Here is a 27,990-nt window from a genome sequence, read left to right as displayed (position 1 = left end):
GCTCAGAAGGGCATTACCTTGTCAGGGCTGAACTGACAGGCTTAGGCAGCCAGGTGATTCTGATTGAAGGATATTTTGATCCTACTGTGGGCAGGGTGGGTGAACCAGACTCATGTCTCAGCTCAGATGATTCTATGCTAGTGTTGGCATTTCGCCTGATGGCAACCTCTCTTGGTTTTGCAGACATGGGCTAGATCTCTGCAGGCACTTAAAGCTTCTCTTAAGAGGGGTGTGTCTGAACTAAACGTAGTGATGGGTGGTGCACCCTCTCATTTGCTCGTCCATGGGGCTCTGGCCTTCCCTCTTGGCATGGATGGCTCCTACTGGTGTTTTCTTGCGGTGGCTCACTACATCCAGGGCCCCGTGGTAGTAGCTATGCATGAGAGCCAAACTTATGTGCTGCAGCTGATGCCATTCCTTCTCAATGCCTTTATGTGACTAGGTGCTGAGAAGAAAGGGAGAATTAGCCCAACCTAAAGAGCCTCCATGACCTGCTAACTCAGCAGAAGATGGTGTCAGAGATCTCAGCTCTGACTGACAATCTGAGCATTTACTGTTGCCAGTCCTAGAGTGACAGAGGCCAAGAAGATCCATGAGTTTGTGGCAGAGAGAGGGGGGCCTGCTGATTGGAGGTCAGGCTTATTGGTGGGCTTCCCAAAATAGTTACCAGAATGCTATCGCTGAATATCCTGGCAACAAAATCCTCAACCAGTTTGGAATCAGCATCTTGGGGCAATACATGGAGGTAGGTAAATACCCAGTATTACAACTGGCAGAGAAGCCACAATGTTACCACTTCTGCAGGGCGCTCTCTCAATTCCAGCAGCACCTAGCCAGGGCTGGCTCCAGAAACTGGGGCAGGACTGCCTGGAATTCCTCCAAATCTCCATCAGTGGTGGCCCCACATATTCCTCACTCCACAGTATCCTGTACACGACATTGCACAGCAATGGGATCCCACCTGTGTGCAAGGAATGCAGAGTCCCAAACAGGTCCAAGGAGGCAGTGTTCCTGTGTCTGGCCACAGAGCTGTGCCAAACCCTGCCAGACTGTGCTAGGCTAACATCCTGTGAACTCCCCACTATCCCTCACATCACTGTGGAAGTCAACGGCATAAACCCAGGGGAAAGAAGCTCTCCATTCACTACCACCCACAGGTGGTATCCTCTGTAGAACATGCAAAAGAATAGCACTGCTTTCCATGAGCCTGATAAGACCACACCTAGAATATTGCTTGGTGTTCATAGAATCATATGTAAGGTTAAGATTTTGACAGTTACTTTTAGTAAAAGTCAGGGACAGGTTGCAGGCAACAAACAAAAATTCACAGAAGCCTGTGACCTGTCTGTGACACTTAGAACTCCCCCCGCCCTTTTTTTTTTTTTTTTAACTTCAGGGGGTGGGGACTAACCACTCAGCCCCCTACTGCCTGTGATGGCTGCTGACAGCTGTGGGGACTGCAGCGGCGGCTCGGAGCTCCAGGGCTGAAGCAGCAAAGGTCATGGAGATCTGTGACTTTCACAGAATCCGTGACCTCCATGACAAAATCTTATCCTTAACCATAAGTTCAATATACAATGGCTATTGGGTTAGGTGTCGTCCATTTTCTTCCGTCCATCCCTTTCAGAAGCCAGGGTAAACTTTCCCCTACAATCCTGTAGGGGAAATACATTTCTAAGAAGTGCCAATTGCTTGAGTCATTTAGTATTGGACTGGGAAAAGCAATGGAGAACAGGACTAAGACGTGCCCCTGTGGCGATATGCAAGCACAGCATTGAAGATCTGGAGATGTCTGTCTCTCTCTCTCTCTCTCTCTCTCTCTCTGGGGTGGCCTCATTTACATCATAGTGCCAAAGGGCAGCCAGTTGGGTAACGTGCCTATCACTGTGAAAGGGGTTATGGGGGCTCCTTTCTTCAGGCTTGGTAAGTACACGGATAAATGCACTGCACGTCTTTCACTAGACAATGTTGCTACAGCTCCTGATTTTGAAGACCTAAACAAAAGCAGACCTCTAAGTATCAGTGACTCCACTTGGAACAGTTCTCAGTCAGCTGTTCAATGCTTGCAAGTGCTTTTTTTTTCCTCATCTTTCACCTTTGCTGCCACCAAGTGGCAGCATCATGTTTCTCATTTAACATTAATATTAATTTTGGGGAAGCATAGTCTATATTCTTCCTTGTCCTTTGTGTGTTACTTTCAGTCTTGTTCTTTGTCCGTCAGAGAATGAAAAATTTGAAAGCAAACAGAGTAGAGAAAGAAGTGGGAATATTTTGATAGCTGAAGGTGCTTCCTGTACATCTTTAGGAAGAGGGTAAAGGAGGGTATGTCTACACTGGCAGAGTTACAGTGCTGGCAGGTCCAGTGCCACTCAGAGCGCTGAAGGGAAACCGCTTTTGTGTGTTCACTGTCTGTCAGCTACCTGCGCAATAGCATGTTCACACTTGCAGCAGCATTCAGAGTGGTGCACTCTGGGCAGCTATCCCACAGAGCATCTCTTCCTCATCAGCCGCTAAGAGTTGTGGGAAGGCGGAGGGGGTTGTGGGGCATCCTGGGTCCTGTCCCAATGCCCCATGATGTATTGCTTCACATCCCAGCAATCCCTGTGCTTCTGTCCGCATTTGGCACCATCTTTCAGCAGTTTGTGTACTGCGCGCTCTGCCTCTTCAGTCTGCAGGAATGGATCCCGCACTGTTGACCAATATGCTGCTTGCTCATGACTAACACATCACAAGTGGCAGTGGAGTTATTCCTTAAACCACAAAGGCAAGAGGAGTGCGACACTGATCTTGACACGCGTAGTAGCTTCGATATGAGATTGCTTGTGGCATTCACAAAGGTGCTGACCACAGTGAAACGCTGCTTTTGGGCTCGGGAAACGAGCACTGAGTGGTGGGATCACAGCGTGATGCACGTCTGGGATGATGAGCCATGGCTGCAGAACTTTCGGATGAGACAAGCCACATTCATGGGACTGTGTGATGAGCTCACCCCAGCCCTGTGGCGTAAGGACACGAGAAGGAGAGCTGCCCTGACATTGGAGAAGCGCATGGCGATTGCGCTGTGGAAGCTGGCTATTCCAGACTGCTACAGATCACTCGCTAACCAGTTCAAAGTGGGAAAGTCGACCATTGGACTCATGTTGATGGAAGTGTGCAGAGCCATTAATCACATCCTACTCTGAAAGACCATGACTTTGGGCAACGTGCATGACACTGTGGATGGCTTTGCACAAATGGGCTTCCCTAACTGCAGAGGGGCGATAGATGGCATGCATATTCCAATTCTGGCACCGGACCACCTAGCCACCGAGTACATTAATAGAAAGGGGTATTTCTCAATGGTTCTCCAGGCACTTTTGGATCACCGTGAGCATTTCACGGACATTGACACATGCTGGTCCGGAAAGGTGCATGATGCATACATCTTTCGGAACACTGGCCTGTTCAGGAAGCTGTAAGCAGGGACTTTCTTCCCGGACCAGCCGATCACTGTAGGGAAAGTCGAAATGCCTGTTGTGAGCCTGGGAGACCCTGCCTACTCCTTAATGCCATGGCTTATGAAGCCATACACTGGGCACCTTGACAGCAGCAAGGAGCGGTTCAACAACAGGCTGAGCAAGTGCTGAATGACTGAGTGTGCTTTTGGCCATTTAAAGGCCCACTGGTGCTGTCTATATGGGAGGATGGACCTGGCCAATCACAATATTCCTATGCTTATAGCCGTGTGCTGGTCGCTCCATAATATTTGTGAAGGAAAGGGTGAAAGCTTCACTCAGGGTTGGACTGCTGAGGCTCAGTGCCTGGAGGCTGAGTTTGAACAGCCAGAGTCCAGGGCTATTAGAGAGGTGCAGCCTGGGGTCATAAGGATCAGGGATGCCTGGAGGCAGCAATTTGAAGCTGAAAGCCACTAATATTTCTTGCTATGCTCAAGAGTGCAGAGCTTGTAATGCTAGGAGGTGACTGTGATTGGTGCAGATGATGCACTATGACGGTGTAAGAAAACTGCCTGTTCCTTTGCAGAGCTTTGTTTGCTTTCAATTAATGGAATAAAGATTGCTTTCCAATCAAAACAATTACTTTATTAAAAAACAACAACCGGTGGGGAGAGACAAAAACACATCAGCACTCCCATTGATGTGGACAGGAGCCATGTGTGCATGGAAAGTGTATTTAAGGCCTTATCTACACTAGACAATTAAGTTGACCTACGTTAGGTCGACGTACCACCCCCATAGTAATTACTGTGTTTTTTCATGTTCACACTGCCCTTCTGCCACTGATGTGCATCCTCACCAGGAGCACTTGCACCAACTTAAGTAGGGCAGCGTAGGGGGCTGAGAGCCCGGGTTCTCAGTGCCAGGAGCCGGGCTCCCCCTTGGGATCTCTGCACCGTGCTGACGGGCGATATAAGTAATGCAGTGTCTACACAGACGCTGCATTGCACTAACTACATCAACCTAAGTGCTTCACCTCTCATGGAGGTGGCGTTATTAGGTCAGTGTAGTGGGGAACTTTATAGCGGTGGCAGCAATGCTGTAGTGTAGACACTTACTTATTTAAACTACAATACAATGGATGGAGAATGGGAGTGGGGAGCACTGGAGGAAATCCTCACTCCCCCCCCCCCCCCGTCTAATAATAATGTAGCTAGGATTGACCCTTTACTTCTAATTATTTAGTCAACAAATATATGCAGGCATGTTATCAGTGTTACATCATAGGCAACTGAAGAACAAGTGAGGGTTGGGTACTCGGACTCATACTTTATACTGCCTCTGACCATCCCCAGAAAGGTCAGTAGCAAACAGTTCATGGAGCACATTTTGATAGGAAATGTTTTCAGTCCAAAAATTTGGACCATTTCTCATCACTAAAGCACCATAAGCATTTATAAGGCCATACTGTCCTTTACAATAACGCTCCTTTACACCACTCTGGTAAGGTAAAGGAGCCTTAAAATTTTTACATCTGTTTTATACTCCTGGGGGAATTCACTAAGAATAAAGGGAACAATTCACTTAGCAGGCAGGCTGCTACAGTCTCCTCTGCCTGAGGGAACAGAGCCTGCCCCATGCCTACCTCCTCAGAAACGCCCCAAAACCCTGCCCCTCCATGCTGAGTGTGCCACAACAGTGAGCATAAGAGGGACAGAATGTATGTGTGTCTCTCTCTCTCATGCCTACCACACCATCAGGCAGTGATTTATGTCTCTACTAGCTGCCTTAGGTGCCCAAACCGACCTGTCTGCGCTGCTGGGGAGTGGGCGCATGACCACTCTTGTGGCTTCCCTTTGCTTCCCTGTCAGAAGTCATTTTTCTGCGGGTAAGCAAAGAAATCTGCAGGGGCCATGAATTATGCGCACATGCAGTAATGCAGAATTCCCCCAGGAGTAATAATGGGATTCTGAGGGAAGGGGGAAGGGATTGCTTCCCACATGGCTACATTGATTTCCACTCCACCCCTCTTTCAACACTTTGAGTCATGGAATGCCCAGCTGAGTGCTCCATTCAGTAAATTCATTGGTCTAGCAACAGGTGGAAAAGCAGAGACCTCGCCCAACTGAGTACTGAACTGCAGCTAGATGAGAATCCGTCCACTGTATGGCTTATTTATTATGGGCCTAAGGCCATTTAGAGGATGCTATAGTCACATATATTTGAGCAACTCTGACACATTGTTTAATAGAAGGCAATGGTGGCACACACACACCAATCAGCACATTAAAATATGCAAGCTAAAGTGTGTTTCCACTCTGGAAGGTGACTCATTTGAAAATGGAACCTTCTTACTTCACACACGTACTGCTAGAGCATATCTATTCACTTTGGTGAGAAAACTGTTCACTCCTGTTAGCTAGATTGGTTCTGCAGAACTAAGAGAACACTAGCTGTTTCCTATACTTTCTTGTGCATCATAAATAGAATGGTTTGACTCTCTTACACACACAGAAATCCACTGAAAACAATGGTGTTGCACAGATGTTAGTGGGGGCCTAGTTCAGTCTGCAAAGCCTTTATTACTGCTGATATGCAAACAGTTAAGAACCCAGGTGTGTCCCAGATTTCAGGCTGAATTTTCAGGGCTGGCTTTTGAAATAAACCTCATCTTAGTTGTAAACTGAGCATGCCTGATTTGGAAACTTGTGGGTCACATGAACTACAGAGACCCAAGATAACATTTTGAGAGTCACTTTTCAGAGTAGAACAATTTTCAAGGTCCCTCCTGACCATTTAAGTCTGAACACTGAAGCATATTTTCAATAGCTTTCCCCCCAAGATGACCGTTACCAAAGAACTAGGTACTCGGAGATGTGGTAACCATTAATGTTCATGAGGTGTAAGTGTAAGCTTGATCATGAATGTTCAGGAGGTGGGATGAGGTGCAATGTCTTTGGTTAACCTTAATTTAGGGGCATAGGCTACAGCTTTAATGCTGCTCCTTGTTGCTCCCTAGCTGCAGGAAGCCCTTGGCTGGGAACCCTTCATTCAGCTCTTCTGAGACTACCAGAAAATGTCTAACATCCCAATGGACAACCCTTCCAAGATGAACCTATGGGCAGAGAAGTTTTCTCAGCAAGTGAAGAAGAATTTGGCCCCTTTCTTTAGGACATGGGGATGGCCTATTAAGGTGGAAGTTTCCAAGAAACTGGAATCTCTGCCCAACTGGGATAAGAACCCAATGAAAAAGATGACTTAGTCATGAGAAATATTAGCTGTAATGTTCTAAAGATCTTTGAGAGTTTTATGTCTCCTATAATATAGGAATATTATAAATATAATAAAACTGTATTAGACTCTCCAGGGTGTAAATGTACTATCCGTTTCAGACTTAGATACTGTAGTGATGGGTATGGTTTATAAGGACCTAGAGAGAGGTATTTCCTGGATCTGCTTTCTTGGTCATGTGAGACAAATATCTGTCGTGCACCTGAATTTCCTTCTGAATATGCTGATTCCTTTCTCTTTAAGGAAGAAAACCCAGGTCATCATGGTGGCATTTAGTGACTGGCCTGAACTGGGGATTGAACACACCTTCAGTAGGTACAATCCTCGCTCCCAGCTTCCTGATGTATGGTGAGCATATATATGGGGAAATTGAGGGGACACCTCCATCAGGGCTCCAGTGCATGGTTACATGTTTGTCCTGGAAACAGGACACATGTGCAAACAGGGTAACCCCTTTGCATTTTTATGGAAGGAAACCCATTGTATGTACATGACTCCTGCACCAGAGATAAGAGACTGGAAAGAAGCAGTGAGAGAGGGATAGGGTTGTGGCCGAGACCAGGTCCGCTTGAGAGAGGGACAGCAGTAGTGTTGGCTCTGTGACTGCATTTGGGTGGGAGGGGGACTGGAAGAAAGTTATGGGTTTTGTACATCTGCCAGTGTTCAGGGCGGATGCTCAGCTTGTAAACTGTTATAGTTTTTAGGAAGAATGACTGACTGAAATTATGGAGCTCACTTTGTAATTGGGTGGACTAGAAAGACATTACAAGGGTTGAGCTCCTAGATGATGATGGCTTTCTTGCAGTAGCATTGGCTTGGAAGTAACTGACATAAAAGGAGCCAGGCAGGAGAATACTGGTCAGATCAACGTGTAGCTTCTAGGCTGGATGTTTCATTTTAACTTCTGTGTTTTGTCAGCATTACAATATAATAAGATCAGAATAATAACTTCTAGGGGAATTCACTGCATCAGGGCCTACCATTATGCTTCAGTCTCTGCATTTTATGGGCAGACCAGATAATTTCTTATTGTCCATAAAACAGGGAATTTAATTAGTTCCTGAAGTCTCAGTCAAATTAAATGGAGGAACAAACTACCCGGTGTTTGAATGAAGGAAGAGGTACTATATACTGAGTCTTTCCAACTGACACAAGATTTTAATAATCTTTTAGAACAGCAGAGAATGCATCAAAGGTTTAATTATCATTCATTTACAAACAAACAAGGAAATGTAACACATAGTAAAATTTATCATAAAATACACTGAACAAAAAGGAAAAAAAATCAAGCCCCCTGAATGGTGATACAGTATAAGAAGGTGAGTTGGGTAGCTTAGCTCAGGGGAAACTGACTAATCCCAAGCACCCAGGAAGTCACTGTAATAATTTTTTGGCTCAAGTAAGAGTGTTAATGCAAGCAGATCTGAGGCTTCCAAGAGGGGAAGGTGGATGTAAGAAGTTTATCTGAAGTTCTACCCTGCATTTCCACTGCTGCTGCAACTTCTCACCGACTTTGTGTCGTACACTCCATGGGTGCTCAAAATTAGAAATAAAATAAATTTTAATGCTACAAAACTTTAACAATTTTAAGTCTTGGGGAGAAAATGGCCATGATGGTCTAAAATAGAAGCCCACAGTTAACCCCTTAAATCCACATTTAGGCCTCTGCCCAACTTTCAAAATCTTGGCCCAGGTTGTTTTTTTTAAACTTAGTGAAAATATAACCATCTATCGTGTTTGTACTACTGTACTGTGTTTAACAACTATTAGCAAACTGCCCATCTGGTGAGAGGAGACCCTCTGGAAACCAAATGGACTCCTTTTTCAGGTATGCTGGAAAGCTTTTCGACATGTTCTTACCTAGCACTCACTGTGCATCTCCATGGGATGGGTTGTAGAACATTTTGGAGGGATCATGGCAGGAAGGAGATGGGGTGTGGAGGAGGGAAAGGATGGTATGCTGCTCCTGGGAAGGGTTGTGTCCCCTCATCAGTGAAGCTGCATATTCATAGTGAGCATTAACTGCCCCTCTTCCTTGAGCTGTCCATCAATCATCTAGCACCACAGGGTCAGATAAGAGTTTGTAGCTGATCAGAAAGTAGGGATAGCATTGGTAGCTGTTGAAGATCACATAAATATTTGGACTGGCCACGTTATCCACACATGAATCAAAGCATTTGCTACCAGACTCTTTTTGTGGAGGCTGGCAGTAATGCTTTTTCCCGCGTGTACATTTGCCGACCAATACTTTGGCCAAGAACATGTGGCGCAGCCCACCCTTTTCTGCCTGGGCATAGCGGTCAGCCTGGTCTGCGCTCACGGTGAAATAGCAACCTCTGCCGTACATATGTGATCCTGAGAGGTGAGTGTCAAACTTTATCTGGCAGGTGAAGCCCAGGCGTTTGGCTGAGGTGCTGTGGAAGAGGTGCTTCTGTAGCCTCAGTTTCTCCTGTGCTGAGAGGCTCTGTGACATTAAATCCTTCTGGCTGAGGAGGGAGCAAAGGAGAAACAAGTGTGGTTAGTTACTGACCTATGGGGAAACTTGGTGAGGTGCTGGGGAAGTAACCAGGAACCTAATCCCATCTCCACCCTGTGTGTCCGTCTCTTTGCATCCTCAACATGTAGAAAACAAGTTGTAGGCTAAATGCCTCTCTCCATTAACCTGGAGTTCAAGTTCAAATAAACTAGTCACTCACTCTGAGAAATGGAAGTGGGGCTACAGAGGCTCACCAAACTCCTAGATGCTCTAGCCCTCTAAATCTAGGGTAATAAGTACGGTTGTATACAGCATGTGTAAGGGTAGGAGTGTTGCTCATGCATTTGCAGTTGTAATAACTGTACTTCTGTCTGCACCAATAAATCACCCTTCATTTCAGAAATTAATTTGACCATCTCACTTATTCCTGCCTTTGTACACTGAGGCTTCAGCTTCATCCCGAATCTGAATATCATTTGTGACTCACTGTGTCTGTTTCTGGCTACCATGGAGGTGGTGACAGAGAGACAGAGTTAAGGTGGTTTAGGTAACCTTAACCATGTATTTCTGCACTCTAGCCCTCTTTTTAAAGAACAATCACACCACGTGGAGGCTGGCAGTTTAAATCCCGAACTTGAATGTAGATACTGACATTGTGCTGGTGCATTGTTCAGATGTTGGAAATGCAAATCCTGGCACTAGTACCATGTGCTGCAGATCCACACCCTGGGACTTAAGCCCTGAGATTCACAGTCCTTGTTTATGTATGCAGCAAGATCCAAACCATAGTGCACAAACAGGTCTTTCTTCCCATCTCTGAATGCAGTGGTATCTGCACACCGGGGCAGTTAGCACCAGGATTCACTCATCCACTTCCTACCTATTGCAGGGTCCACACACTAGCACATTAGCAATGAGATACAGATTTCTAGTCTCCAAAGGGCTCATGTTTTTGCATCCCAGGCAATGAGCAACACAATCAATACTTCCACTCTGATCTAACCCTCTCTGAGCCTCTCTGGAACAGCATCAATTTTACCTGCAGTATTTTTGCCAAAGAAAGTCATTCCGGATCCTGTGAACTGAGAGTAGAAGAACTTTGTCCTCTGAGAGAGACTTGTGGAAGAGGGTGTAAATGGTGTGGTATGCTGCTTCTGATGGCAACACCTCCTCCTGCACAAATGGGACACTGCCTTCTGGACGCTTGATCCAGTAGGCAGGATATGGGCCACTGTAACCATCTGTAGGATCTTCTCCAGGGATGCTAGAAGTGGGAGGATAACGCATTTCTGAGGCGATGCTTGGAATTGTCCTAAAGTGAGAATAAGACATGATTTACTTCATCCTAGCACCACTTAGAGGCCATTAGTGATGGTATCACCTGTGGCGTTCCTTACCACAGCTGTGGCAGCATCTGGAGGGGTGAGCGATAAGTGGGCCGGAGCTGGATAGTGTGGCTGTTTCCTGTATTATGGTTGTATATTAGACTCTGCTTGAAGTCCATGGTGTAGAGGTGACCTCGCAGCTGAAAGACATGCTCTTGTGTGCGGTCTTCAAAGGCAGCAAGGAACTCATGCGAGAGGGGCTGAGAGGGGAGAGAAAGGGAGAGCTGCAGTTATAGTAGCTGGAAGAAAGCTAGTCACCTCCATCACGCATGTTGCTCCTCACTGTTAGAGCTCAACCTCACCCTGGAGCAACCAATCTCCTGGCACTAAAAGGAATTCCAAATCCATGTTCATTTGGCCCTTGCCTTCACCACCATACACAGACAGATCCTCAAAATGGATTTATACCCTGAAAGAAACAGCCCTCCCCCAAAGAATGGTGATCTGAGTCCTACTGTTTTTACCTCCTCGTATTTCTTCCAGATGCTGCCATCCTCCCAGTATACTGTCCACTCAGTGGGGAAGTGGGGGTTCTGCTCAGGATGACTGGTGTTGGACAGCCGCCGTATATCACTGAAAGGCCCATGGTGATCTATTTTCAATGTACTCAAGTTGACTTTCCCAGACAACGCCTTCCTAGGAAAGAAGAAAAATTGCTCATCTGTAACTGCAGTTCTGAGAGCAGATTCAGTACAGATCCCTGTTTTTAGGATGCTCTTGTGCCACCTACATTGATCCTGGAAGCCTCTAAGATGTTCTGACTATGAGCAAACTTGTATCTCCCCTCCCTCTTTCCCTATTCTCAGTTCCTTCCACCCTCTCAGGCTCTGAAGAAGTGAAGATGAAGATGGGGTATGTGTGTGAATTTGTACTCCAGTTACAGGTTCTTTCTCCAGGTCCTGTCAGGACAGAGCCACACAGTTGGGCGATTCACAAGCAATTAGTCCAAGGAGGTAGGGATGAGATTATTCTAATTAATAACTGCAAGACTACTCTCCTGTCCTGGAGCCCAGGGCCAGGCTGAGCTCCAGGTAGTAGGTCTACAGCTTTCCACTACTGGAACTGTCTGAAGGCATAACCTAGAAGCTGCTGTGAACCTTATAGAATGCACCCTGGCACCTTCAGGCACTGGGATACCTGTGAATCCATGACATGTTTTGATAGAGGCTTTAGTCTACTTCAAACATTTGGAGGAGACATCTTGTTCCTTAACTCTGTCACCATAAACCACAAATAATCTAGGGATTTATGAAGAGGAAACTTTCGAACTTGAGCCTTTCTTTTCTGGGAGGAACTTCTTCCCTATTCCATCATGAATGGAATCTTCAGCCTCTAAGAACTCAGGTCTGTAGCAGGAAGGCCTTTACTCCTCACCACGGCTCCCCTTTATTTCTGCTTACTGAAAGAGTACTATCTAAGCTGTAGGAAACACTCAACAACTGATAAACAATCCAACTTTTAGAATAATGGGCTCATTTAATTTTATGACTGAATTGTAACTTTTTGTACAGGCTACACTTAGACATATTCACGTCAGGAAGCCAAAAACTATGTCTTCTGTTATTCTAGTAGACGACGAGGATGGGTCACTTTGAGAGAGATGTTACTTCCTAAAACGTAATGATCAGGTAAGCAGTGTTTCTTTCTGATTCGTAACATTGATGCACTCTATGATGAAAGATGAGTAGCCAGCATTAAAGCCACAGATATGGGGATGGAAGAACAGAAATGCAGAAAATGACTGAGACTGAACGTTCTCTCCCCATAACACAAAATTGTGAAATAGTTTATCTGGGAACCACCCCATGCAGCACCTGTCTGCTAAAGGATGCCTCCATGGAGGATAAGAAATCAACTCTATAGGACCTGATGAAAGTACTCAGGAAGCTGCTGGGCTGCTCTGCATATTTCTTCTGCTCTTGAAACTGAGCAATCTCATTTTCAAATGTGCTTGGACACCCTCAAGCGTCCGTGACACATCTTCTGATCCATCTGGCTAGAAAAAGGGTTGGAAGCTCTTAGGCCTAGGCACTTGGGAAGGCAGGAGACTAATAGGGCTCATGATCTCCTTCCTAAGTCTGACCTTTATATTTAGACATTAAGTGCTCAATGCCCACAGAGATTATGCCACAGTTTTACCATAGGATGCTTGGGATTTGGGCAGACATATGATAACACAGTGCCCTAGGAGCTGTGGAACCCAGAGTTCATCTTGATTGTGAATGAGCCTGATAGACAGGAGAGTACTTTCATCCTTATGGAAGACACAGTATGGATCCTGCATACAAAGTGATGTGAATACTGAGATTAGTCTTGCTGACACCCTGGCTAGTAGGAACTAGGCTTTTATAGAAAGAAATAGGATTGGACACATGGGCTCAAAGGATTGTGCTGTCAGGGCTTTGAGTATTAAAGAAAGGGCACATTTAGGGAAGTGGGCCTTATGCTCTTGCTTGTGTTCTGAGAAACCAAGATACCTGGGGGTGATTTTCATACAGCTCACTCCATTACTAATGGCTATCCTCTGTCTTGAAATAGTAAGAGAGCCTGATGATCATATGCAAACCTTTCCAGGGGACAGGGGAAGCAAATCCATAACTTTTGGTAAACCCAGATTTCTTTTGGTCTTTTTTTTGCTTCACACCAGAAATAGAATGTGGACCAAATTGCAGAGTAAAACTTGATTGTAGATTCATGCCTCGAAGTGAGAAAACTCTCTCTCATTCTTCAAGAAGCTGATATGGCCTACACTTTTCCTTTTGGTGCCCAGGCTGCTATCTGCAAGTAGTTCAGGTTGTGATGCAGAAGGGGCCTCTGATGGTAGGAGGTGTGGTCTTTTGGGCAGGTGTCATGTCAACAGGTGGACCAGATCTCAGCACTAGGACCTCCTTGGCCAGTAAAACAGCAGGAGCATTGCTTGTGCCTCCCCCCCGACCCCAATGATCTTCTGCACTCCTTTCCCTATGATAGGGAGGGAAGGCACAGAGTATATGATTTGGGTGTTTCTGAGCAAGGGCATCTTTTCCCAGGAACTGGGTATCTGCTTCCCTTGTGAAGTAGAGGCGAGTCTTTGCATTCCTCTTGCAGGCAAACTGATCCACGTCAGGTTGGGTGAGATGTTGAATCCTGGTTCAGCAACCATTCCATGTTGGCCGAGCAGAGGCTCAAGAGATAATCTGCTTTTTGAAAGACTGCTTTTTATATGGGATGCTCACAAAGGATAAACTCTCCATTGCCTCTGAGTGGAGCATCTAACACATGGCTCTTCCCTGAGTGGTCAGACCTCTACAGTTATAGTGTTGTTGAATTGCACTAGAAAATGATCTCCATTGATCTACAGCTGGACCACCAGAAGAGTCAGTCTACCTGCTCAAAATGTTAGCAGACTGATGCTCTCCTCCTCTGTGGGAGCCCATTGGTCTTGTGCTGTCACATTGTACAAAAGAACGGCCATACTGGGTCAGACCAAAGGTCCATCTAGCCCAGTATCCTGTCTTCCAACAGTGGCCAGTACCCCAGAGGGAATGAATAGAACAGGTAATCATCAAGTGATCCATCCCTTGTCACCCATTCCCAGCTTCTGGCAAACAGAGGCTAGGGACACCATCTCTGTCTAAAAGTGTTTCCAAATCCTTTGTGGGGTAACTTCCAACTTAACTGTGTGTGTGTGTGTGTGTGTGTGTGTATATATATATCTTACTATATGTTCCATTCTATGTATCCAATGAAGTGGACTGTAGCCCACGAAAGCTTATGCTCTAATAAATTTATTAGTCTCTAAGGTGCCACAAATACTCCTGTTCTTTTTGCGGATACAGACTAACACGGCTGCTACTCTGAAACCTGGCTGCTAAAGTTCATTCATCTTAGGCATTGGGTATGAGGGTCAGAAATTGGGAATTTCAAACTAGAAAATTGGCGTTCTTTAATATGAGTCTATTTTTTGTGGATTACCATCTATAAGGGCTACATGTTTCCAGGAATCATGCTCTCCAGAGGATATAAAATTGCCAGAGTAGGACTACAATTATCTAGCTATGTAATATCTAAAACGTATGTACAACTATTCCCACCAGGGGCCAACGAAAAACGGTGAGTGGACTCTCAAGGGGAAAGCCCAGAAGAGTTCAGCTCTGCTGCTTTTGGCAACTGGAAGTCACTGAAGGGGGAGTTTGGGAGGGGGAAAGGTGGCACATCTCCTTGTATAACCTCACATAGAGCACTCTGTAGCTTGGTGCAAAGTCCTCACAACTCTGCCCTGTCCAAATTTTCTAGAGGGGTGTAGGCTTCAGGTGGAGTGTGCAGGCTCAGCCCAAGAGCGGGCTGTATGGCAATACTTGAAGGGAAAATTTAGTTCTTAGTGATTCCTGCTGGGAAATACCAGCACCGGAGGAGCTGCGAGTTCCCTAGGCTGCCAGCACCAGTGTGTTCCCTCTGGTGTTCGCCCCTAGAAGAAGCAGGAAGAGGGAATTGTGACGCTCCGAGAGGAAACGAGGACTATTATTTTCAAATGTAAATCCCTACGTTCTTACTTTACGTTCTGTTGGGAGGGAGCAGCATCACTGCTGCTAGTCCCCGGTTTCCCTGACAACGGTATTTACCAATCTCACCTCAGAGGGGATCAGGTTGCTTGGGGACACAGCTGAAGCAGCCCAGCAATCTACTCTGGTAGTCAGTGACAGAAGGTTGTCTGCTATGGTGGCAGAAAACGAGGACCAGATATGGAGTTCAGCTTCTTTCTAAAGGATAATAAGGGGAGGATCCACAGTGCCGGACAAGTGTTGTCCTCACAGGAAATAACATGAGGAACCACTGCAGAGCTTCTGCCAGGCTACGTGTGCTGCCAGAGCTCTGACCAGCAACCGTATCTGATTGGGTATTCTAGTTGTTGTCAGTGCATGTGCACCTGTGCAGATCTTTATTGTTTACCTAGTATTAAATGCTTCCATCACAAACACTTTTGTATAAGCAACCGCTGGACTGGTTTGTATCTACAGGAAAGCCAGAATGAAGTAATGGTGCTCTCCCTATGGAGTCAGTGTTTCCACAGCCAGATTAGGACTGGAGTTTCTCATCAACTTACTTGTCAATCAGTTTAACATGCACTCTCTCAATGTCACTGTATAGCTTCTCCAGATGTCGCTGAGCCGAGTCATTCACACTCTGCCAGACCTGGCTATCCTTCCACTTTATCTGCCAGTGGTAGGGATAGCGAGTGTGGTGGAGCTCACAAATAGATCCATGAGGGCAATTCCCCAAAAGAAAGTGGTCACAGATCTGGATTCCCTCTCGCTGATGAGTGTGGAACTGGATTTCCGTCTCACTCGCTGGCCGCTTTGGAAACTCTCCTTGGTTACATGAACCAGCTACTTTTGAGCTGCACCTGCGCTTTATGGGCACAGGAGACGAGCTGTGGGGATATGAATTTTCAGAAGCTGATATTGAGGCCAGAGAGGAAGCAGACTTTGGTCTTTTGAAGGAACATGATTCCTGGAAGTAAAGGAGAAAATGCAATTTAGAAACAAGATGCAGCTTGACTTTGGATAGAAGACCCGGTGGTCTGGCTCCTGCCCTATATGTATTATCTCCCAATGGGAAGTGCCTCTTCTCCTGGGCATCACACACACTGCACCACCATCAGGACACTATTCCCCTCAGCTTCACCTCTCAATGCACACACATTAGAATCCTTCCTCTTCTGGGACTCATCCTTCTATGGCATATACAAACACTGCTCCCCTAGTTTACTCTCCTGATATTTACCCTATCCCTGAACGCTTTTCCCCTACAGGAACCCAGGCCCAGCAGATCTCTCTGCTTGCCTCAGGCTGAGAGGGGAATGGAGTTTCTATGCTATGCCTGGAAAGAATGGGTTTGTCAGTTCACATTCCCTATGAAGACTCCTGATAACATCCCCTACCCCTTGGGCCTGGCTGCAGCAAAGGGAATATTGACTGATTCTATGTAGGGGTCATGCTGATGGCATTCGCATAGGATTCTAAGGTTTCTAATCACAGGATTAATTTCCGTTTCACCCAGAAGCTTATTTGATACAGACTGACCATTTGCCCCCTCCCCCAGCAGTTAGTGTTGGAGGCATTTTCCCAAACACTTTGTGTCTTTGCCTATGGCGATTCCAACACATAAGCCAGAGGAGCTGATAATTTTGGAGTGACTGCAGCTCCCTCATTCACTTCTGAGGTTTCTGCCCTCAGTTCTCTCCTCTTTTTCCTCCTCACCCTCTCTATCAAGTGGCACCTAGCGAAACTCTTATTGCTCCAACTATCCTCTCTATGCTGATGATTTGCCATTTTACCTCTTTATTTCTGACCTTTCTCCCATCCATCCAGTTCTGCAACTTGGCCTGGCTGTCTGACTTTTTGTCTGTTCCCTGAAGTTTAAAATGACCATAACTGAACTCTGTCTTCCTTCCCAAACAGTCCCTGCTAGCTCTTCTCAAGCTTGACAATACCACATCCTCCTCATCATTCTTTTTGGGTTATCTTTAGAATAGATGCCTCTTTCCCTCTCTCTCCTCACACACCAAATACAGGTCCAGATCTTGCCTCACGTTCTGCCTTGATGTCTCTAAGATCTGTCCTCCTCTATCTCTGTCTCCATTGCAAAAGGGCTCAGCTAAGCCTTCCTCATCTCTCATCTTTCTTCTCCATCTGTCTTGACTATAACAATATCCCTCTCTAACACCCACATTGCCCCTATTCAGTCCATGGGAAATACTGCAGCTGCTAAATAATCTTCCTGGCCTATTGCTCTGAGCAAGACTCACCCCTTGTTCTTTGACTATCACCAGTGGTTCCCTCTCAGCCACTGCACCAAATCTAAGTTTCTTGTTACTATCTTTACAGGCCCCCTCCCTAGTTATCTGCCCTTGAAAAGTTCAAGGCCCAGGTCTAAATGTTTTAACTAATTTCTGTAGAACTCTTTTGGTTTCATTCTTAAATTCTATAGGATTTTCCATAAGGGCTGACATTCCATAGAGAAGACAGGAAGCACTGGCTGAACCCAGAACTTTGGAACCAGGGGGCCCAGTGTACAACTGGAAAATGCAAAATCAAATAGGGAATTACTGTGAGTAAAAGCAAGATCAAAAAGGATATTTCAGATCCAGTGTAGGAAGATGAATTTTGTCTGACCAGAGAACCAGATGCACTACTCCAGAGAGCTAGATTGCTGAGCGATGTCAGGAAAAAACTGACAGAAGATTTTGGAGGGGTGAGTTACTGGCAGCTGGAGAACATATTAGGGTGTGCACTCAATTTCCAGGAACTCACAGGGCCAAAATTCTGATTGCGATGAGAATTCTCATCTTACTCTCACTAGGAATTCAGTGAGACCCAAGATCCCTCCCTAAGTGATATGTTTTAAGTAAATATTAAATAAGGGAAATTTGAATAGCAAATACATCATCTCATTTCCAGGTAGTGGGTGGGATTTGTGTGACATGGGTCCAATATTAATGAAGGGAAGCATTGAAGTAGAGCTTAGGCATCCTGCTGTATATGCCTTCCCAGGTATTACAGGACAGGAGTCATAGAAGGAAGGTGCATTGGGAAGTAAGACGGTGATCTGATTAAATCACAGGACTAGGAGTCAAATACCTAGGTTGTAGTTGTCCCACCTGTGACAGTGTCTGACAGTCTCAAAGGGAAGCAGCTGTGCAAAGTGCCAAGTATTTTTATTGTACCATATCTCAGAATAGGCTTGTGGGGAGTGCCTTTTAGGTTGACCGAGGTTGTTTGTGTGCATATTGTGAACAGAGGATTGAATAACTAATTCTTTTCATCATTCAGTGTTGCATTCCTCTCCTGGAGGGCAGCAAATCGCAGGTTTCCTTTGAGCCTGCTCACATTTTTCCTTTCCTGGGGATCTGCAAAGATGGTGACCACAGTGCAAAAGGCCCATTGGGGTGCAAAGGGGTATTACTGTACTGGGAGGGGTTTCCTGCTACGCTCCCCAGGCCCTAGCCAGCCCTTCTCCCCTGTCAGAATAAATACATTACAGTGAAGGGTGGGAGTGTGGGGAAAAGTTTATTTACCCTTCACCTCCCTTGACTGCTTTGCCAGCCTCTCTCTTGTTTTAATCTCGCTGCCCTGCTCTGAACCTTACCTTATTCCCTGTCTCTTCTATATATTCTCCTCCTCCTCCTCCTCCATCTTCTGTAGTTTCCCTATTTTCATGCTTTTTTTCTCGGTTCTCTTTCTTTTCCTCTCTTTGTCCTTCGCTCATAAGGGAGGTGGGTTTCAGCCTTTCAACCTCCTGTGTCAAGGGCAGATGATACTTCATGATGGAGCTGTTCTTAATACTGGGCCTGCCTGCAAGCAAATGCCCTCATCCTTGCATACTCCGATCCCCCAGGAGGAACTAGCTTACGAGTACACAAACACACATGCTCTCACTCTGCTCCTACAATAGGACACTATTAACCTGGACTTCATGCCCCAGTACCATACTTCTCCCTTAGTGGAATCCCCTGTTTGTTAATTATAAATAACTCAGTCCTAAACAAGCCTACGGGGGTTAGTCAATGAGATGCCCTCTCTTAAGCTTTACACACACACTTCTACCTTTGCACAACATTCCTCAAAGGGAGCCTGTTTTCTTAGGCTTCACTCTTTCAAGAAAAACACCTACACTCATACATGTTTAGTCCATGTTTAGGCTAGGCACCTTCCTAGCTGCCGGAACTAGGAGTGCTGCCACACCCCCTGGCTTGAAGTAGTAACAACAACCCAAATACATGGTGTCTGCCTTCAGCACCGCCACTATAAAAATTGTTCCAACACCAGTGGGAACCGTGTTTAAAAATCCTACTGGACCCAGTGGTAGCACCTATAGAAGCCCGAGCGTAGATGAGGCTCCTGATCCCAGTGTAGTTCTTTTTTAGTCTTAGTGTTAAATTCCACTTCTCTTTTTTGATGGCTACAAGTTCTGCTCTCCTTCAGGCTAGGTCTTGGAATGCAGGTGACAGCCTCGTGCTCCAGTCCAGGGAACATGGAGACAGAGTGTGACCAGATTTTGAAAATGAGATGCTGAGTCCCATGCTTTGGTGTGCAAGGGCCTGTATGTGTGTGCGTGTGAGATGTGGTTTTGGAGAGGTTTCTGTTCTTTCTCCACATCTGGCCAATCATCCCTCTACCCCCCTTTCAAAAAACTAGAATGGTTTTATCTAGTGATTATCTAGTCTGACATTACAGTACAGGATGGAAGAGGGTGGAAATCCGTCTTCACCCCTTAAATCCCCTTTAGCCTGGTCCTGGTTCCCATCCCACCGGATTTTGCTCCCTTTTTCTTTCTCTACACTACGGCCATCCTTCTATGAATCCTGCCTTATTTTTTTCTGCTCCTCCTTCAGCCTCCAGACTGTCCGCTCCTCCTCCTCCTGGGCCTTCTCTTCTGAGTTTTTTCTGCTTTTGTCTTAACACGTCTTTCTTTTTCTCACTTGATCCTTTGCTCAGAAGGGAAGTAAATTTGAGCCTTTTGGAGGGAGGTATCTCCTGTGAGAAGTGGAGAAGTGAGAATAATAATGAGGTATGGAACAGCTCTGAGTGCTGGTCCCTGGGCTTCAACAAGGGTACACCACACACACCCCCACTGTAGTAGGACCTAGCTAACTTGGACTTCACTTCTTAATGTAACAAGGCTCTAAGGGAATTCTCCTGCTAGTAGGCTTTGCAGCGAATACATGCAGTGCTCTTTGAACGGAACCCCTACCCTGTCCTGGGCTTCTTCCCTCACTGCACAGCTCCAGTGGGAGGCTGGTTTCTTATGCTTCCCTCTCCCAACTCTCAGACGCATGTGCCTACAACCTACGCATCCCCAATCCAATGGATAGATTCCATCATCAGTGAGACTCCCCCATCCTCAGTTTCATACATACATACACACACACACGTCACCATGTTGGCATCACCCCCTCAACATGCACTGCTCTCTAAAATGAATTGTCAGCTTTGCATAAGAAACCTACCCCACCCCTATCACTTTTCTTCTCCAGTGGGATGAGCGACACTGCTCTTGGGGAGACTCACTTCCTCTGGGGGTGAGAAGGAAAGCCATACCCATTGTGCCTTGCTTTCTGCTGACCACCACAATGTCCCTCATGAGTCCATAGGTCCAGATTCTTTCCAGTGCGGGCCAGATAAGGGAGTTATGATACTTGTCAGTGCTATGTGCAGAGCAAACCCCACCCCCTTCCCAGGGGTAACCACGGCAAAGTGTCATGGCAACTAAACAGCCAGTCCTGACATTCCGCATTCTCCCTATACCCAACACTGTGCTCTAGGAGGGGTAATTTGTATAAAAGGATACTGGCTCCACCAGTTGGGGGTGAGATTGGTTTCTTGACTGGCTCAATCTACATAAAGTAGGGACATTTTATCTGAAGGGGTGGCTATTCTAGGCGTCCATCAGGCTTCTAGGCTTCCCACACACTGCTCCTGTAATGTGAACCCCCAATCCTTGCCTTCACACCATTCCCCAAAAACACACTTCTAGCTCAAAATGACATCCTAGTCTTCTGGGTTTCCTGACCTCACTACACACACTGCTTCCTCAGTGGGAAGTTTAGTCCGCTCGGACTCTCATGCACTTGCTCAAACAGAAGCCTGTCTTACCCTGGAGAGACCCCAGAGGTAAACAGAGGTTCCCTCAATGACTTTTTTTTAAAAGTATGAGGAGAATCTCAGCTGGAAGAAACTCTAAGAATTATTTTTTATGATGTCAGACTCAGGAAGTGGCACTTAGGTTGACAGTCTGGTTGTCAAATCTCTGCTCACCTGTGAGCCAGGGCCCCTATTTACCTGTCCCAGTACGCAGCTAACAACCTGCTTTTTACATAGTCAGAGACAGGGAACAGATTTTGAAGTGAGAATCCCAGGACACTCATATGGGAGTGCAGGAAATCAGCAAGAGGGTTTGAATGCAGGTATGTTACTGAGGGGGTAGCTGTATCTTTGCCCTCAACAGCCTTTGTCCTCACAGAACATGTGACACTAAAGCAGTGGAGGAGGAGGAGACTAGGACACACACACACACACAACCCCCACCTCCTTCTATTAGGACCTGCTTCCTTTTCCTTTATCTTTCTCTCCTCTGCCCTTTCTCTTCAACCTGCCTAATTTCTTGCTGTGCTTGCCCCTGTGTCTAGCCCAGGGATCAGCAACCTTTGGCACTGGCCCGCCAGGGAAAGCCCCCTCGTTGGCCTGGAGCAGTGAACCGTGGCCAGTGGGAGCTGCGATCGACCGAACCTGTGGACGCGGCAGGTAAACAAAAGGTTGCCGATCCCTGGTCTAGCCTCCCTCCTTCACCTTTCCTTGCATTTTTTGCATTTCTCCATCTACAGTGTTTTTTATTCATAGAGTTTAACGTCAGAAGAGACCATCGTGATTATCTAGTCTGACCTCCTGCACGTTGCAGGCCACAGAACCTCACCCACCCACTCCTGTAATAGGCCCATAACCTCTGGTTGAGTTACTGAAATCCTCAAATCATGGTTTAAAGACTTCAAGTTACGGAGAATCCACCATTTACACTAGTTTAAACCTGCAAGTGACCCATGGTCCATACTGCTGAGGAAAGCGGAAAAAAACCCGGCTCTCTGCCAATCTGACCTGAGGAAAAATTCCTTCCCGACCCCAAATATGGCAATCAGATAGACCCTGAGCATGTGGGCAAAACCTACCAGGCAGATACCTGGGAAAGAATTCTCTGTAGTAACTCTGATCCCTCCCCATGTAGTGTCCCATCTCCATCAGCTGGGGATTTTTGTGACAGAAGAAAATTGGATTCGGGCCTTTGGAAGGGAGGCAACTCCTGGAAGAAGAGCTACAGCAGTTTAATACTGAGATGTGCACTCAGGGCTTAAATTCAGCAAGAGCTGTCCGGAGCAGAGCACTGGTAAATATTTTCAACCCCCTCCCTCCCCCCACGGTGTTTTAATAGCATGTTGGGGGCGGGGCAGGGGGCCTCTAGGAAATTTAAGCCCTATGTGCACTGGTTTCAAATGTAGGACCTGGGACTTCAATTTTCCACTATTTTTTCATGCACTTGTTCCCTCAGTAGACTTGTTCCCTTTGTAAAGACACTGCTCCCCAGTTGGAGCTTAACCCACTCTTCTCCACACGAACACACACAGCCCTGATCACGCCACAACTCAGCAATGGTATGGTTTCACAGGTATGTTAGAGAGGGTACATTAATGAAAGCCTCTGAAGTGTGTGACGCTGGCAGACTAGGTGTCAGCACTTGCCAAGGCTGTAGGCCTCAGCTGAGCACTGACACATTCATTGCTGGAAATCAGTCTGTTTCATCTGTGTGCTATTATGGTAACGATGATATTAGACTTTTAACAATGTATTTAGTGTTTAGACTTTATGAATGCTTGTAAGTTGCTGCCTGCATTCATCTCACAATGTCTTTATCACATGCTATAAGGTAACATTTAAAGTTTTTGTTTTTTTAATTGTGAAAAATGTTTGCTCTGAAACTGAGAACCCAGTCAGGAGGGATCATCTCTTGCCTTTCAAGAAGACCTGTCAAAACTAAATGGGCCACTGTGGGATATCAAAATACAAAGACTTTGTTAATTGCCCCCTCACATCCGTGAAGAGGCAAAAGGGTTTGTCCCATCAGCTTGAATTCTGGAAGAAGGAAATAAAAATAGCTGACAAGAAAACTTTTCATCTTTTGCTGTTTGGATGCTCACAGGCCCAGAGCAACGGAACAGAAGCAGGAGATCCCCAGGGTCAACCTGGGTTAGCCCTAAAAGACATTCAGAGCTGATAGATTACTACAACTCTGTTATTTTGGGGAGTGTTAGGCTGGGTGAGAATTTGCCTTTAATTGTATTTATTTTGGTTTTATAGGGGTAAATTTTGTGTTTCTCTTTGAAGTCAAAAGCTCTCCAGTCTCCAGAGAGTCTTCTGTGTCTCTCCAGGTGTAGCTAACAGCCTCCTTCCCACCACGGTGTTGTTCCCTCTTTAGGCCTCTGCAAAGAGGTGTAACAGATTTTGAAAGGAAGTAATCAGGACCCTACCATGAGAGTGCAGATAGTCTGTGATGTGTGTGCATGCAAAAGTATTGCTGGAGGGGAGGGGGTTCTGCTCCTTCCCCTCCTGCGGTAACTTCCTCCCCGACTTCTAGACTAAAAAGACTGACATATTAAAGGAAATTAATACGGGAATAATTCAGTATTCACCCCTTCACACCTCCTGTGCTGCTTTTCCCAGTTCTAATCTTCCCATGCCCGGGGTGTCTTCATTTTGCCAACAAATGCCCTCTGCCCCTTCTGTGAATCCTACCTCATTTCTTCTGCCTGACTCTAGTCTCTGTGCATCTCCTCCCCCTTCATTTTCTTGTCTTCTCCATTTTCTCTGGGTTAGCTCTGTACAGTGTTTCTTTTTCTCATTTTGTGCCATGTCAAGAGCAGAACTGGATTTCAGCCTCTTGGAGGAGCCCAGCTTCTGGAAGAAGTAGACATGGTGAGATTTAATAATGAAGAGCGGAGCTTCCATAAGTGGAGGTTGCTGGACTCCAAATCCTGCCCTAGCACTTCACATGCCATTCTACCATATTACTGTCACTGGTGTCTCCTAGGCTGATTTCTCCCACACCCTCCTGCTTATAATCTCTATATCCCGCCGTCCTTTCTGTGAATCCTTAATAATAAGGCAAGAAACTGCTTTGAACACCAATCTCTCCTGCCACATTTACACACACACTGTCCAACACTTCTCTCAAAGTAGTTCCCAGCTGACTTGGTCATTACTTCATGATATCCATCTCCCGTGATAGAACTAAACCTGTTAGAAGTCGCACTTAAACATATGCAGAGGACTCCCTAAATAAACACCACCTGTCTTAGGTTTCATCTTTCCACGCACCCCCAATATTTGTGCTGCTCTCTGTTCTCTTAGGCCTAACTTTTCCAACACACATGTCTTCTCTAACCAGACCTCACATGGTACAGTCTTCATTCGCAGTAGGACCCTAATTATGCGTACCTACTCTACTGGCCATCACCTTCTCCACTCCCAGCATGCACAAACTCGTACCTTGCCATACCTAGAGACTTCATCCCTGGGCTTCAACTGCTCCCCAAGTACATACACTTAATCTCCAGTGAGACCCAACCCTGCAGGTTGCCTTCCACCGGGGGGGGGGGGGGGGGAAGGGGCCTGCTCATCTTTGGGTTTAATCTCCCACCCTGCTCCAAATCCAACCTCCATTCTTGCCGCTGCTGCTGCTTCTGCTTTTGTCTCTAGCCCTTTTTCATCACCTTCCCTGGTATTTTCTGTTCTCCATTTCGTGTGCTTGTTCTTTCTCTCCCTTCGCTCACTGCACAGAGGGAAAACAGACTCAGTCCTTTTGGACAAAGGTGTCTCCTGTTTCAAAGGAAGAAGGGCCAAACATTATGTAGCGCTCCAGGCTTAATTTTGTCCCATGTTCTGTCCACGCTACTTCCCCAGTGGGAGCTTGACCCACTTTGACCCACACACATACAGGTGCCCATCGAATACCTAGCAGAACTACAGCCCTGCACTGGAGGGATCTCAGGGGATATATGAATCTGCATTAATAAGCATTTCTAAGGTGTGTCCAGAAGCTCCACTGGAGGGTGCTACTTACTCAGTCATAAATCAGACTGGATTTGAGAAGGGCAAATTAAGTTTATGGAGACTTCTCTCTGGGGAGCGCTGTGGTGGGACAGAAGGAGACGTAATCATTTTGTTTTTTAGAATTTCATTTCATTTTTTTTTATGTGGAAAACTTTCTACTTTTCACTTGGGAGAGTCTCCTGCCTGCTTTTCTTCAGTAGCCAAAAACTGCCTTATTCCCACTTTTAAGTCAAATGCTCTGTTCTCCTTTGGGAGAGTGGCCTGCCTGTGTGTCTCAGGCTGCAGGTACCAGCCTCATCTCCACCACAATATGTATCTGCAGGGAGAGTGAGGACACATTTTGAAAGAGAGAAAGTAGCACAGCTGCCATGGGAGTGCAAGACATTGCCAGTGTGCATGCAGGAATGTGACAGGGGGGTGAGCTGCTCATCCTTTCCCCTCTTCACTAATTTCCTGGCCACACCTCTTGAACTTAAACAGGAATACATTACAGTGAAAGAAGGGGAGGGAGAAATCCGTATATATCCCTCTGCTTCTCTTTTATCCTTTCTCCCAGTTCTAATCCTTTTATACCCTGGCCTCTTTTGTCTTCACTTCCCCCTCCCCTCCACTTTCTGACAGTCCTACCTCATTTCTCCCATCTGCTCCTTCTGTCTCTTGACTCTGAAGGTGTTCCCCTCCTTCGCTTTGTGTTCCTAATTGTTTGTGCTTCTGCTTTCCCTCCCGTTTCTTTCTATCGCTTTGTCCTTTGCTCAGAGTGCAAGTGGGTTTCAGCCATGGAGGGGAAAGCAGCTCCTGGCAGAAGGAGAGAGTATGAGAAACGAAGAGTGCGGATGTGCGCAGGTACGTGTGCTGGGAGGTCCATGCTCTAGCCACATCCAGCCCTGATTCTGCTTCATCTGCTTCTGTCTCCAGACTGTCTTTGTCACCTCCCCCTGTATCTTCTGCTCTTCTCCAGTTCCTGTGTTTTTTCATTTTTTCTTTTTGTTTCTTTTCCTGGCTTTGTCCATTGCTGGGAGGGAGAGTGGATTCAGGCCTTTTGAAGGAAGAGGCTTTCTGGCAAAAAGAGAGACATTGAAATGTAATGATGAGATACAGAGCAGCTCTGAATGCAGAACTTCGGGCTTCACTTCTCCTCTAGCCCTATAAACATTGGTCCCTCAGTAGGACCTGTAAGCCTGATTGCCTATACCTCTCACATAACCAGCCTACTTGGTCTGAATTCCCCATTATCTCATTATATGTTACACCAGGCCCTGGGCTTCCTCTCCTCACAACATCACAACTTTCCCCCGATGGGGCCTCCACCCCACGATAGAGCACATCTCTTTGCTGCGAAGGAGAGGCAAAATCATTTCCATTATTAGTTGTGCTGCTTATTTATTTGTGGTAGTGTCTGCTAGGTGCTTTCCAGCTCTAGAAAGACTGTTACTGTCCAAAGGAGCTTACAGACCAGGCTAGACAAGCAGAGGTCAGGGAAAGGGGAAGAACAAGAGGTGGTTTATACAGCAGTCAACGAGGGAGAGTGGCTTAGAGAGCTGCGGCTGGTTTGGTACTCGTTTTCATGCCTTTTCCACAGGAAGTGCAGAGAGTGCCTTGAGGAGTAGTTAGCCTGAGTAAGGCCAACAGGTTCTTGAACTGTACAGCACTCCACACTCCACAAACACCTTTCATGGAGAGAAAGGAAAGAAATCCTTATCTACCCCTCCACATTGCCACCATTGTTTTTCCCCAGCTCCTGCTCTTTGCAGTGTTTCATCTCCCATCCTGTTCTAACTAAAACCTCAGTTCTTACTGCTGTTGGTGCCTTGTCTTCTGCTTCTGTTTCTAGACCCTCCTTGTCACCATCCCCAGCATTTTCCATTCTCCATTTCCTCTTTTTTTTCTTTTCCTCACTTTGCCATTTGCTAAGAGGTAAAATAGATTCAAGTCTTTCAAAGGAAGGTGACTCCTGGCAAAAAGAGAGAGTCTGAAATTAAATAATGTGACATGGAGCAGCTGAGAATGTAGGGCTCTGGGATTGGCTTCTTCTCTAGCTCTGCATACACTGCTCTCTGATCTGGCTTCCTCTCTCAGCAAGGATTCTGCCCCTGGAATAGGAGCTCACACTATTCTAACCCATGCACACACAATTACCTGGGGACACCACAGTCCTGCACTGGAGGGATCCCAGGGATAAATCTGAGGTTACATTAATGTTTGGTTTGTTCTAGCCTCACTCCTGTTTGCCCTTTCGCTTACTGGGCACATGTGGAAAAGTTGTAACCAGCAAACTGAAAAATAAAAAGGGGCACTTGCCATAAGGGTCGAGGGAGAGGGAGGGTGTGGGTAGATATGGGTATGTCCACATCAACTCTGCTAAATTCTGTATTAAATCTCCACACCCTGAATGAATATTACCTTAATCCTTGCTGCAGCTGCCTCTGGCTGTAGAGCATCTGCATCACCTTCCTCTGTATGTTCTGCTCTTCTCCATTTCCTGTGTTTTTTCTTTTGTTTCTTTTCCTCAGTTTGGCCATTGCTGAGAGGGAATCTGGAGTCAGGCCTTTTGAAGAAAGGTGACTCCTGACAGAAAGACACTGAAATTTAATGATGAGACATGGGACATGTCTCAGAACATAGGACCCAAGTCTTCTCTTCTCCTTTAGCTCTGCATAGTGTACAGTGGTCTCCCAGCAGGTCCTGACTCACTTTGAATTTGTTCTCCATTATCCTACTATATGGTACATCTGGTTCTGGACTTCTCCTGCCCTACTATTTCAGTTTCT

General features: G+C 46.2%; 1 protein-coding gene and 1 pseudogene across 1 annotated transcript; one reads left to right on the top strand and one right to left on the bottom strand.

Annotated features, from left to right (window-relative positions):
- The first annotated feature begins 252 nt into the window (after nt 1-252).
- Nucleotides 253-6,498, top strand: LOC140908407 (TRPM8 channel-associated factor 2-like; annotated as a pseudogene).
- Nucleotides 6,499-8,772: 2,274 nt separating this feature from the next.
- LOC140908335 (protein mono-ADP-ribosyltransferase TIPARP-like) lies at nt 8,773-27,741 on the bottom strand. Its single transcript, XM_073335337.1, has 6 exons — nt 27,623-27,741; nt 15,670-15,996; nt 11,051-11,222; nt 10,599-10,786; nt 10,241-10,513; nt 8,773-9,211 (listed from the first exon to the last, which is right to left on the bottom strand). The coding sequence occupies exons 1-6, from the start codon at nt 27,739-27,741 to the stop codon at nt 8,773-8,775; spliced, it is 1,518 nt and encodes a 505-aa protein (XP_073191438.1).
- Between the last annotated feature and the right edge of the window lie 249 nt (nt 27,742-27,990).

The sequence above is a fragment of the Lepidochelys kempii genome, chromosome 1 (assembly GCF_965140265.1).
Source record: "Lepidochelys kempii isolate rLepKem1 chromosome 1, rLepKem1.hap2, whole genome shotgun sequence".
NCBI classification, from domain to species: domain Eukaryota; kingdom Metazoa; phylum Chordata; order Testudines; family Cheloniidae; genus Lepidochelys; species Lepidochelys kempii.
Note: the sequence above shows the minus strand (reverse complement) of the source record. Positions and strands in the feature narration are given on the sequence as shown.

Coding starts and splice junctions, on each gene's coding strand:
- LOC140908335 (XM_073335337.1), bottom strand. CDS start 27,741: ATGGCCAAACTGAGGAAAAGAAACAAAAGAAAAAACACAGGAAATGGA. Junction 15,997..27,622: donor CAGCTGCAGCAAGGATTAAG/GTAATATTCATT, acceptor ATATCCCCACAG/CTCGTCTCCTGTGCCCATAA. Junction 9,212..10,240: donor CTTTGGCAAAAATACTGCAG/GTAAAATTGATG, acceptor CTCCCTCCTCAG/CCAGAAGGATTTAATGTCAC.